Source organism: Lacerta agilis, chromosome 6 (assembly GCF_009819535.1).
Source record: "Lacerta agilis isolate rLacAgi1 chromosome 6, rLacAgi1.pri, whole genome shotgun sequence".
Classification (NCBI taxonomy): Eukaryota; Metazoa; Chordata; class Lepidosauria; order Squamata; family Lacertidae; genus Lacerta; species Lacerta agilis.
The window spans coordinates 46487448-46500767 of NC_046317.1; the positions used below are offsets into that span (position 1 = coordinate 46487448).

Genomic DNA, 13320 nt, shown 5'->3' on the forward strand with positions numbered 1-13320 from the left:
TCTGTCAGTGTTAGTGATAGGGGAAGGCAGTGCCTCGCAATCGGATGCCCTGTTTTCCCTCAGTGTGAGGGAAGTCTGCAGTGTTATCGTCTGCCATGGTCTCTCTCAGCATGAAGTAAGGCAGCCTTATTGGCCGAGATCATCGTGCAATATTCGTGGTGACTTGAAATCGGCTGCTCCGCTCTCCCTTGCGTGAGGAGCCATATATTGCTGCAAATTGCCGGGTTTAAATCGTTATTGCAGTGTGATTTCAAAACTGATTTTGGCCAATATATTTAAAAATCACACAGCGCTAAAACAGACCATAAAATTTGTGATATTACCATGCAAAAATGACAAAGATTTAGTTGAGGGGGAGGCAAGGGATGGGCCGTGGACCCCCTGGGAATCAAAGAGATAAATTCCCCCTGCCTCTTTTGTTAAAAGAAAATATCTAAACTGCTTTAGTCTAATGATATGGCAGTTTCTCCCCAATGCAAATTAGGCTATGCAGACTACTAGCTGCCTGGAGTAACTGTTCCTAATTATCTAAAATCTAAAGTAGCTGTCTTTGGCAGCAAAGCCATCTCACCCATGCAGTGTCTTGCTTCACATAAGACTGAACAGATGCAGGGAAAAAAAATTAAAAAAAATCCAGAGAGCCAAAGCAAGATTAAGAACCACAGCTTATAATGCAAAAATCTAAACCTGTTCTTAATAATTTACAGAATGGTGAGTGACATACAATTGGGCCAAACAAATTTAATAAAACATACTTGGGAATCAGACTTAGAAACAGTAATTGAAGAAGCAGATTGGCAAAGCCTGTGGACTAAAAACAACAACACTGAAATCACTACCCACTCTTAAGCCCAAGCTCTTACATAGGGCATTAACACCTCTGAGGTGCAGCTACCTCAATAAAACCATAATTGCTCTCTGTTGGAAAGGGTATAAGGATATCAGAGCAACTATTCATATATGGTGGGCACGCAATAAACTGCAACCATTTTGGAAGAATGTTGTTGATGAAAGAAGCTTGATTACAAACCAAAATATTAACTGCACCCCAACTTTGGTTCTGCTAACAATTTTTAAAGATGATAATGTTAATTTGATATATAAAGCACCTTCCTTTTACAGTGGTACCTCTGGTTAAGAACTTAATTAGTTCTGGAGGTCTGTTCTTAACCTGAAACTTTTCTTAACCTGAGGTACCACTTTAGCTAATGGGGCCTTCTGCTGCCACCGCGCCGCCAGAGGACGATTTCTGTTCTCATCCTGAAGCAAAGTTCTTAACCCGAGGTACTATTTCTGGGTTAGCGGAGTCTGTAACCTGAAGCGTCTGTAACCCGAGGTACCACTGTATTAGCCGCTAGACAATTCATTGCTCAAAGTCAGAAGTCCCTAGAACATTTGGAATTATCACAGTTGAAACAGAAAGTACGGAGATTGGCACTCTCTGAAAAATTTACTAAGGAGGCCTAGGCATTAGCCACAAAAGGATGAGGTGATAACTTTATGGCATATTTTTATTACACATGCAACAGACTATCACTCACAATGGCACCCACTGGGCTTGCACCTGACAATGTTTTTCCACAAGGAACCTGAAATTGCAGGCTGTGGGATGGGAATTATTTTTTAAAAAACAAAACAAAAAACCCACAGCATATCTTAAAAGGCCTCCCTGGGCTGCACATTACACAAATGGGAAGACAAAAATGAAGAAACCTTCTCGCTCATAGCAAACGGCCATACTTGAAGGGCCCCAGACAATGATCTCAAGACACTAACAGATATGCATGAAGGAGACAATCCTTCAGGTATCAAGTTCCCAAATCATGAAGGTTTTTAAAGGTCCAAAATGGCAACTTGAATTAAAATCCAGAAATTAACTAGCAGCCAGTGCAATCCTAGACAGAAGATTCCCTCACTGTCTGCACACACATAACATTTTATACAATCAGTTACAGTGTTTGGAATAAACTAGTTCATATGAACTCACTGAACTAGTTCAAAATCTCTGCACTGCCCCTGAATCATTACCATAACTGTCATGTGAACAAAAGGTGAATTAAGTTAACTTTGGAATGTAACTTTGAGAGATTCCTTATTCAGCTTCACAATCATTCCCTACCCCTCACTCTGTGAGATGAATCAGCATGGCTACTGCAGTTTCTTATCCCAGTTTGGCCTTGCAACACCATTAGAAGATGCTGTATTGATTTTTGATTGCTCTGTCTCCCTCCTACTTTGGCTAGCTTTGCTGCCTCTCCTAGGTTGAACACGTCACCTGAAACATGATTGGATGGCAGGATTGGCCAATCACCCTCTCTTTAAGTTTGCCTACAAGAACCATTGAAAAGTTGGGAGAAGGGAGGTCATTTATCCAATCCAGCTTTTGCTCCCTTGCAAAGGCAACAAACCTTACCTGGGAGTAAGTCTCACCAAATTCCATGGACTTTACTTCTGAGTAGACATGGTTAGGATTGTCCTGTAACCTGCCCAATTAAAAACTGTGGTGTTCTTTATAAGTTAAAGCTGCAAAAATATGCCAAGGATGGATTTTTATGCAGGGGCAGAAACACATGTTCAGTTGGATGCACTTGAACGGAATTAAGCTCATTCTGTCAAAGAACAAACTGGAACAAGTTCCCTTTGGGTCAGGATGAAGTACAGCTACTTAGTCATGTGCGTAGCCATGATTTATGTTGAGGGATTGGACAGGACACCCACCTGTCATCATTCTCTGTCCGGCTCTATCTAGCAGATTTGGAACGAAATGTCTCAACAACAGTTGTTTTGGATTACTTTCTTTTGACCTCAAATGCTTGGAAAAATCTGTCAAAATCTTTCAGCAATTTCTACTTTTATTTAAGTCTTTTTATTTATTTACTTGATTTAGGGGGAGGGCAGCTGCACCCATGTACTAAGTTCCTTTTTAACATGAACTTTCAAAGCAATGCCCCCCCCCCAAAAAAAAAATTAGGGAAGAAGAGCTTTCACAATTGCTACAAGTCGTATGTCTGAACAATACAATAATGTATTCCACAAATCAAGCCAGTAGCAAGAAGAATTAGGGCCAGAGACATGCAACAGGGTTCACTGTATTGAAACCAGCTGCTGGTGTATTGTAATCACTTCTGGTAAACATTGCAACAAGCCTTTCGCTTTGTACAGCCTGTGCCGCGGGCTGAAATCAAGAAGCGGTCAATCAATAATAATAGTGTGTTTTTGTTTTGGCTTGAAGGACGGAAGGAAATACCTGACTGAAATCCACCAGTACTGCAGGTAAAGTATGAGTGAGAAAGCCCTCCTTCACTTAGCAGCTGAATCTGCCTCTCTGCCAACTCTTAGGCTCTGTTGGGAGACCACAACCATTTGTGGGGGTGGCTCAGCCTGCTTTCTCCTTCAAAGCAAACCGTGGAAGAAGGAGATCAGAGGTGGCCCCCAACTTAAGCAACACAGAGAGGGAATAAACTACCTTGTGACTGCTATAAGACTATTTCCAAAACTGAGCAGTGTAGTTTAGAGAGGTGACCCTTCCCTCCCCACTTTCTACCAGATAATTCAGGGCTGTATGTGTGGCAAACTTCGCAATCAGCTCCAAATTGGAATACAGAAATACCCTTCCTGTGCTGTCTGGAAGGGTTCTTTAAATATATATTTTTAGCTCACCCTCACCATATTAGCCTCCGAGAACGGATCACAATATAAGTAAAATGCAGACAGTTCCAGTACAGTTAAGATCAGGTAAAATGGATCACTCAAAATGTCAGTCATACAAGCATCTCCCAGGTCCCAGGAGTGAAGGTGGCAGCAGGTCTGGTGGGAAGCCCAGAGTTGCAAGAGGATTGCCTTTTGACTAACAATGCATCTCTACTGCCAGAGATCTACCTAGAAATGTCCAGCTGTAAGCAATGACCGAGCAGAGAACTAGATAGAAGGTGATCTGGCAGTGAAGTAAGTTTTTCAGTGTCCTCGGGACTTCTGCTGAGTTAACAGTTTCCTTTTGAAGTCATTAATATCCCTTTTGGTGGCTCTAGTCTCCTTACCCCTGCTCTAGAACTCCTTGGCTCACATCTTCCTGGCTTGGCCCCAGCTCTGACCCTTACTCTGACCTTCACACAATGTGCTGGTCACATATATCATCCCTAGATCTAAGAACCAGAACAGTCTGATACAGACAGAGGCATTCCTTCAGATACTTGGATCCAAGTCATTTAGGCAGGGATTCCAACAGGATTTTCTGAGCCCAGTTCTCTAGTTGTTGATTTGGCCTCCCACTTCCCCTGATTGTGCACACACACACACACACACACACACACACATCGATCCATGAAACTTATTTCTGAGTATGCCTACAGAGGATTGCTCTGCGTATCCATCCATCACACGTACACACTCTCATACACACTTCCACTAGTCTGTCTATAACTTTGCAGAGAGGAGCAGCTGGAATCCTGCCTTCTTCTGATACCCATTTTGGATCACCAGCTTCAAGGGAATGGGGTGGCATGAGGGTGCTGCTACAGGTGAACTAGCGCTACCTGAGCCGGTGGGTGAGTAGTAAGCACCACTAAATCCAGTGAGACTTGCTTCTGAGTAGATATTGCAACCTTAGAGGCTAACCCCCCCCCCCCATCTCAATGTTTTCACACCAGAAGCTTCAATGAGTATTCATTTTTATAGATGCATTTTAACACTTTTCAAAGGTGGTCTTTCCTGCCTCATAAAACTTGTGGAATGAACCTACCTGATAACACCAGAGCATGGCAATCCTCTTGATGGAACTGGTCACTGTGGATACATTATATGGCCATGTCCCATTAGCCAGTCATTTTAACAGTGTTAAAACATGGAAATTATGACATTTGGAGCTGATAAGTTTCACAAATTTCCTGATTCTCCTTTTTGAAGGAGAGACAGAGAACCCTAAACCTACTCCAGATGAGCAAAGTTATCCAAATTATTGCATCTTCATTTACAGGAACCATTATCATAATGAAATAAAAAGATGCAGCAAAACAGTGCTATGTTGTTATCCAAATTTGGCAGAAAATAATTTAGAGCATAGGCAACAAGAACTTAGATACTCTGTAGACGAGGGGCGGGCTACAGTTTCTCTGTCAGGGGCAGTATTCCCTCAGATGTATTCAGTCAATAGCTGAGTCCATCTGATGAGGGGATGAGCCTTGAAACAAAACTGTTCAGGATGAACTAAACCAAAATAAAGATTTTAATTCTCAATCCTATGCAGGTCTACTCAGAGGTAAACATCATTGGGCTTGATAGGCTGAAAAGGGTTGTTACTGTTTTTAGTACATCACACCAATGAAGTTACTGTTTCGCAAAGCTAGTGAAACATACACATGGTTTCTGAGTTGCCCACCTGTGTTGGAGCTCCTTAAATTTTCATTCATTCATTCATTCATTCATGTTATTTAGAATAAAACACATGAAATACAAAATATCAGGCTCATTAGCAAGTGCCAAGGTATCAGTTGAACCCAAAATATACCATATTTAAGGGCCACTTGAAGCATTACTTTTTCTGAGGGAATTTGTGTTCATGTTGAAAAGTGACTATGTGAACCCTTATAATCTACAGAAATATAAAATGTGAAGCGTATAAAATGTGGTAGGCAATACTCATTGGATTTCTAGGCTAACCCTGTAAATATTGTAATATACATTGTGGTGGTGCTCACAAGTTTATGTTCAAATATACCCACAAGCCCCAAAAGTTGGTGACCTCTGTTATTATGTGGATGAATTAACAGTCCAGGCCAAAGAATAAATCAACACTCTCTCTGGTATAGAATGTGGCATTTCTCTCCATTTTAAAGTGACACACAATGCTAATTTGCTAGTTTTTACTTAGAGATCGTATTAAAATATAACCTCTCTTCCCTTAATTACTCTGATTTTATAACAAAGGCTCCTTTCTTGGCAGTAACATATAAAAGAAAATGAGAGAAACATGAGCCAAACTGCCTTGTTCTTGCTGATTCTTTTGTAACTAACTAAGCGTAAATAAGGATTAAACATAGCTAACTTTTGTTTACCGTTGAAACAGTGAACCTAGTACAGTATTAGATGAGCATTTACAAGGACATATTGTCTCAGGCCTTTGGAGGTCTAGCTCTCTACAGAAATAATTTTTAACTGTCAAATGTTCATCATTTACTGCATTTCAAACTGGGTAACTCCAGGAACTGGGATGAAGCCAGCAGATGGTGATAGAAATTAAACTCATGATATGGTTCAGTAATCAGTGAGCTTTGGAAAGACAGAGGTGCTCTCTCTTTTCTTATCCCTAAACTATACCCTTGATAGATTCAAAGCCTAAACCTGGTTTACTCTATGCTATGCTTTCAGCCTGCAGTTTATTTATTTAGATTTTTGTTTGTAAAAATATTCATATACCATCCCTTTGTGAAACGGTGTACAACAACCTAAAAACATCTAAAAGCAATACAAAACATTCATTGCCCAACTAGGCAAAATCTAATGGCAGTGCTAGCTAGAATCCAAGGCATTCCAAATCAGGTTTCAAGATCATTATGACTCACACTTTAACAAAGGGCCTGGCATTCATAAACCCATTTGAGCAAATTAATGGAGGAGCTATTGCTCTGCTGATACAGAATTATGGAGCCAAGGCTCAAGGCAGCTATGCAAATATGCAAATGCACAGATTAAGAAAATGAAATATTTTAACTCTCATTAAAATAGCTTGAAACAAGAAGTATGTTGCGTTTGACGTGACACAATGTGCTTGAGACTACTGTAAAGGCTACCCACATCAAGTTCAAATTGCTGAAGTTTTTATTCATCAATACTAATATGCTTACAAGAAATCTAGATCATAAAAGAAATGTACAAATTCCAAAGCCTAGGAAAAAAAGTCATTTTCTTGCCAGGGTTACTATTGGTTCCCATCCCATGATAAAATAAAAACAGAGAGAATGTGGATTATGCAGAAGGGCAGTGGGCACCAATCTGGCCTCTGTCATACCCAACAGAGCTGCTGCGTTTTGCTAAAAAGTAGGATATAATGAGTCACTTGGTTTGGTGCAGTGTTGGAAATGCTGCAACATTATTCCCTCCTTACATTCTGCACAATCCTCCTATTTAAAAGGCTCTGTAATGCAAGGTGTAATCCTCCAGTCCTACAGCTCAATCACATATTTATTAATTTGTGACACCAAGTGCCCACTAACTCTCCCTGAAGCTTTCCTTGTGAGTGTGTGTGTGTGTGGCAGTTTATTGATTCTGGTCCCTTCCTGTTCACTTTGCTCAAACCCTTCTTTTGCAAGGCATGCAAGAGAAATTCTGCACTGCTGCCGGTCATAATTGAAAAAGACAGAAATGCTCAATATGACTCATACATTATTCAGCTTATCAGCTGCCCAAGAGAAAAAGAGAGGGAGAGGTTGTTTGCATGCCTACCTCTTCCACTATCAACAGAAGAAATAATTTTCAATTACATTAAGTGTATGCAAGTCTGTTCCCCAACAGGATCTGGAGTTAGAGAGATGGAAGTGGAGAACGAAGGACAGCACAAAGAAGTAACTGCTACAAAATGCTTGCTTACGTTAGATTCTTGGCACCAGTTTGCTTCTTAATAATGTACCCAATGGAATATACTAGCAAGCAGAAAGACCACCACAATTCATGACAAAAACCTAGATCAAGGCCAGCTGAAATTACACCACAGAAGCCAACTAAGCATTGATCGACTGGTTGTGAATATATGACTTTAATTATCTATGAGGGGTTTGGGAAAAAAATTTTGCCACATAAATTTATGGTAATGTGCCTGAAAAGACTTTTGCCAAAAGCTAGAGATTTCTTGAAAGAAAATAAAAATACTAGGATCATTTCTACTATCCAAATATTATTTCAAATCCCACTATCAGAAGTGGCATCCCAGAAGTTTTTCTTTTTAATCCTTGCCTAGCGTTTCCACAACCAAAATGCATTTTTAAAAAATGGGAAAACTGTTGTAAGTCCAATAGAATTGCCAGTTTTCTTATGATAATCTTCCAAGAGGCATTTCCAAATCAATTACGCTGCAGCTGGTAATATAGTCTTAAAAGACCATTCAGTTTCTTAAACATCATCCTACTTGTCCAAGCTCACATGCAAATTGCTTAAGCTTATAAGGGTTCTATAGGGACCCCTAGTAACAAGCCCCATATCTCTTCTAATTTCCTTCATACAAAGTATGCATCCCTCCTGGACATATTCACTTTGGAAGAACAGAATAAAAACAATGCTTGTCCAACCTTAACAGAGAAGACTTTAATAATATGTCCCATATAACTTGGCAATCACTTGCACAAAGAAGTAGATTTACTCCTAAAGAAAGTGAAGGCCACATAACATTCTGCCACGTAATCCCAGTGAAGTACAGGCTGGAAAAAGATTTGCCTGGAAATAAAATCCTTGCTGTGAAACCTATTGCTTTATACCAAGGGTAGGGAACCAGTGGCCTGCTAAGCCTTTTAAACTGGTCTACAAGTCTCCTACTGGTCTTTCAGCAGCATTGGTGGTGGTAAACAGAAACTCACTGTGCCTTTGAAAACTAGCAAGTTGCAGAAGCAGATTAAGTGAAGGAAAAGCCATTGGAGAGTAGACTGCTGCCAACTGTTATCTGTCTATGTTCCAATTTTTCAGTATCTTTTCAAGCTAAAGTTAAGCCTTTCCAGTTCTTCAAAATATATTTAGTAGAATCTGAAAGGAGACCTGATACTCGAGTAACAAAGGATTTTTGTAAATTATTTGATTCCATGTGATCTATTCTTAAGCATCCAGTTATAAGGAGGCTCCTATTGTACTGCTGTAAATAAATGAAATACTACAGTGCTATCACCAACACATATGTTTCAGCACAGCAACAATCTGGGGAAAGGTGGGGGGAAAGCAGCAGTGAAACGTTTTGCTTAATTCATCTAGCAACCTAAGCCTTCCTCACTGGAAGATATCATCAGTAAATAATTTATATACACCAATAAATCTGCTTAATCCTTTCGTTTGAAAACAGATTTTCCATTTTAGTCAATTAGGGCAAATTTAAATTGCATTTAGAGAATGCAGTACATTCAGGCATCCATGGCCCATCTATGAAATCATTAGAAAGATACACACTAATAAATGGGGGGGGGCAGTAGTTATGTGTTGTTGTTTTCTTTTTTTAAAAAAACACATTTTAAAATGGAAGTAGGGAAGTAGGACAGAGAAAAGAGAATTTCCCCTCATTTTCTTTCTTTCCTCTCCACTCCCCAAACAATACTTCCTTATCCAATATAAATATGGAATTTTGGACATGGAAGTTTTCCTCAACACATACAGTAGATAACTTGTTGGATCCAGAACCCTGGCCTGAAATTTGAATTCACAGCCAGATCGGCATTCCAGAACACATGGAGGGAGGGCTCCAGGACCCTGACAGAGCTTCACATCTCCTTCCCAAAGCCCAGTGCCTCACTTACCCAGCTTTGGGAAGGCAGCACAAAGTCTTGGGAGGGGGCACCAACTTTTAGCCTTGTTCCCTGCCCCTTGCACAACAAGGCAGTTTGTGACTTACGGATTCCATTTCGAAGTATTCTTCCAACCCACTTGATATGAAAAGTTGGATTGCCCACGTTCAAAGGATCTTATAGGCGATAGAGGCGGTCTCTCGGGGAATACCTTCTCCAAGCACAATTCTACCCCCCCCCACCCAATGGCTTCAATTCAAAAAGGGACTCGTCTATTGCAATGTAACTCAGAATAAGACGGCTTTCTGCTTGTTACCCTGTAGTCTAGGAGCGATGAACAAATTCTAGGCTGATTATTAGCCAATTCCGCTGTATTCTGTGACAATAAAGGGTGGTAGATAGAAAATTATAACCCTGTTGACCAAAACCCAATCCTGCTCCCTGATTCTTAAGATTAAAAGGAGAACCTCTCCCTCACAGTTTAAAAGATCTGGGTGAAGGAGAGAAATTGGGTTTGGGGAATGTGGGCATGTTATTGAAGTTAGTTTTCCCTTCTATTCATCTCCATCTCTGGAGGTGAAGGATAATGCCTGTATACTGTTCTCTGCTGGAAATGTTTGCTGGCAACTTTGAAGGTAGGGTAACTGTGCAAGTTCTTTGCCTGAAGCAGGTCTGTGTCCAGAGGTGTTGCTGGGTGTTTCAGTTAATACCACTCTGTGTTATCCTTCTAGAACCTCAGTGAATGTTCATCACAATAAACATATTTAAAAATAATAATAATGAAAACAATAATTTATATGGGAATTGTACACTGTGATCTATCTGTTTACCCTTTTAATGATATAGATAGATGATGATGATGATGATAGATAGATAGATAGATAGATAGATAGATAGATAGATGCAGAAAAATCAAGCATAACCAACAGCATAGGCTTTCCAATGTGAACAAACAGTTCAGCTTATATGTAACAGGCTGTGGTATATACAGCTCAGTTGTAACAGAGCTTCCACTTACCTTCTAACACTGTCAGTTTGGCACTGGTATTTATCTCCCCAACACTGTTGGTAGCCATGCACTCATATATTGCTTCATCCCGAAGGACACGCAGTGGTTGAATACGTAGAACTGATCCAGACCCATCATCAAATTCAATAACCTTTTTTCAAAAGGGGGAAATTGTATTACCCATTTTATTACTGGTGGACACACATCATACCATTTCCTTTTAAACGATGACTGAGGAATCAGGAACGGGTAAGGGACCAGCCCCTCCGCTCTCTGGGGCAAATTCCTGCAACCTTGTTTACCATGGTGAATGATTCCATCTGTACAGTCCTTCCTTAACGAAGATTTAAACCAACAAGATGTTGTTGTAAATTATGGTTTGGAAACCATACCACATACCTTAGTTGTCCACCTTTATTAATAGTGAACCCTATTTAGCATTAAGCATGATTAACATTCTGAAACTAAAAGAAAATCTGTGGCTTTTTGCTATGATACACAGTTTGGCCATTAACACCATGACTCAAATTTCTGTGCTGCCCATTTCCTCTTTTTCCTCTGCTCATGTGCTCCTCTCATCATTCCATTCCTTAAAGTATTCAAACTGGAAGTACAAAGTAAATAATGGTTTATGATTCTTGTTTGTAGGCAAACCACAGTTTGCTGAATTTGAATATCACAGCAAACTACTTTTTGCTCAAACTAGGAAGTGACTAAGTGAACTGGAAGAGAGAGAAGGAGGTATAGGAGAGCATGAGGCATAGTACAAATAGGCAAACCATGGTTTGGCTATGACGCATGAACTGGGCCATTAACCATTCATGAAATCAAAGAAATTTCTTTAACCCTCTCATAGAGAAATGTGTTTATCATATAACCCATAAATTGTTCCTTAATGGCAAGGACTGCAAATGAACAGACACTGAACTTAATTAACTTCATACTCATCTAATTTCAATTTACAAACAAAGCAAAATGAGATGAAATAATATCACCAAGAAAATATAGTGATTACAGAAGGAAGCTGTACTAGGAGAATCTTATTATTTTACCTCTCAGAGGAGAGTTAACCAATACTTATCCATGTGAAATGAATAATTCCCTCAGTAGTCCAAGTCTGGAAATTTGGAGAATCAGAAATGCCATATTCCAGGTAATGTATATCAAAGAGGACATATTTATTTCCAGTTCACACATTTGTTATATTTTAATACCACCCAATATATGGACACTCCCACAAAATTACCAGGGGGGGGGGGAATATTCTATGCGTACCTCAAATCGTTGGGAGCTAACTTTCTTTCCTTTCTTCATCCATGTGATACGTGGCTTTGGCTCTCCTATTGCTTGGCAAACAAAGGAGGCCACACCTCCAGATATTCCAATCTGATCCTCAGGAGTTTTCATGAAGTTTGGCTTGCCTGCAAGACAAATATACTGAATGGTGAAATGTGCCTGGGGTCTGAATTAAAGATAATGAATATTACAGCAATCTGACTATATCTATCTTGTGCGCCTAACTCAAGACTAATGAAATGACACCACACCTAGAAACAATGGATACATCAGTGAACAAAATAATACAACCAATTTTAGATTGTTTAGGAATAACTGTTTAGCTGCTAATTCTTCACACTCCTGTAATAAGTGAATTTCCAGTTTAAAATAGCCCATGTGGGCAGGCACTGGCAAATGCTGTTTAAACAAACAAACAACAAAAAATTAAGTACAGGATTTCATTATGATCGGGCTGGAAAAATTTGATAATATCAGAACCACCATGTCCAAATTTAGTTCTCACTGAAAGCATCCTGAGTTCTGGGAATATATAATCCACCTGCAGATGGAGTTAATCAGCTGTTGGATAGAACAAAAACATTGTTTTATAATATAAAACAATGGTTGAAACAGCTTGGGTGGCCTTACAATATCTCTCACAATGGAGCACAAAGGGATTTCTGGAAGGCTTACTCTGCTTTGCTTGCTCCGTTATGACAGAGCTCAATGCACACCTGCTGTTACTGGTTTTTCATTTTGTTTTTGTTTTTATAATGCACACTGAGATGTTAAAAAACAAACAAACTCCTGGCAATGCCAATTCCCAATAATTACATGTTGTTAAAATCGCGGAGTGGAATTGCCTTTTTCAGTCAAGTGTTAAGGTGAAAGGTGGGCATTATCTGAGTTGCAGACCCTGCAGTCTCCTCTGGAACTGGAGAAGGAATGAAATGTCTGTTCAACTGGTGTTTCCATCAATGCTAAACAAAGGTTTCAATAAATGTATTCAGAAGCTGCTGAAAACTATGAGATCCAACCCCCATTCTGAGCTTAGCAATTATTAATATTTTTCTAAAAGATCTGAAAAACAACAACATTTTCTTTCATGCAATACAAGCAATACTGGTCACTCTATTTGCCCAAAGAATATTATAATGAAAATTACAGAAAGAGCTACTAGACAATTAGAAGAACTGAGACCATCATGCTATAAGATCTTTGAAGAAAGCTGTAAATACCTAATTTATTCTATTTCATTCTATGCACCATAGAGCAAAGAGGAGAACATTCCAGAGTAGTGTAATTAGGTCATTTACACCAGTGAACAACACTCTCAATTTGTGACAGTATTGATGAACACAATTACTTCTATGAAAATGAATAAATATATTTGGAATGATGAAGAAATATTTGTGGGGACCTAACAGGAGGAGGTACAGGGTAAGCACAGAGAAACTATTTCTGAAATGCAGAAAATTGATAGCTCACAACTTCAGTGTCACAAGCAGTAGCCTGAGATTAAAATCAATCATTAGCCATGATTGCTTAACTTACATCGATTTC

The 13320-nt window shown here is 39.5% G+C and overlaps 1 protein-coding gene across 23 annotated transcripts in view; it reads right to left on the bottom strand.

Annotated features, from left to right (window-relative positions):
- Positions 1-13320, bottom strand: part of PTPRF (protein tyrosine phosphatase receptor type F) — a 470302-nt gene that overhangs the window by 221591 nt on the left and 235391 nt on the right. For all 23 annotated transcript variants that reach the window (XM_033152392.1, XM_033152376.1, XM_033152394.1 and 20 more), the window contains exons 4-5: positions 11755-11900; positions 10489-10630 (exon numbers count right to left, since the gene is read on the bottom strand). In XM_033152392.1, the coding sequence (XP_033008283.1) occupies positions 10489-10630; positions 11755-11900 (288 nt within the window). The remainder of the gene's footprint in view (positions 1-10488; positions 10631-11754; positions 11901-13320) is intronic.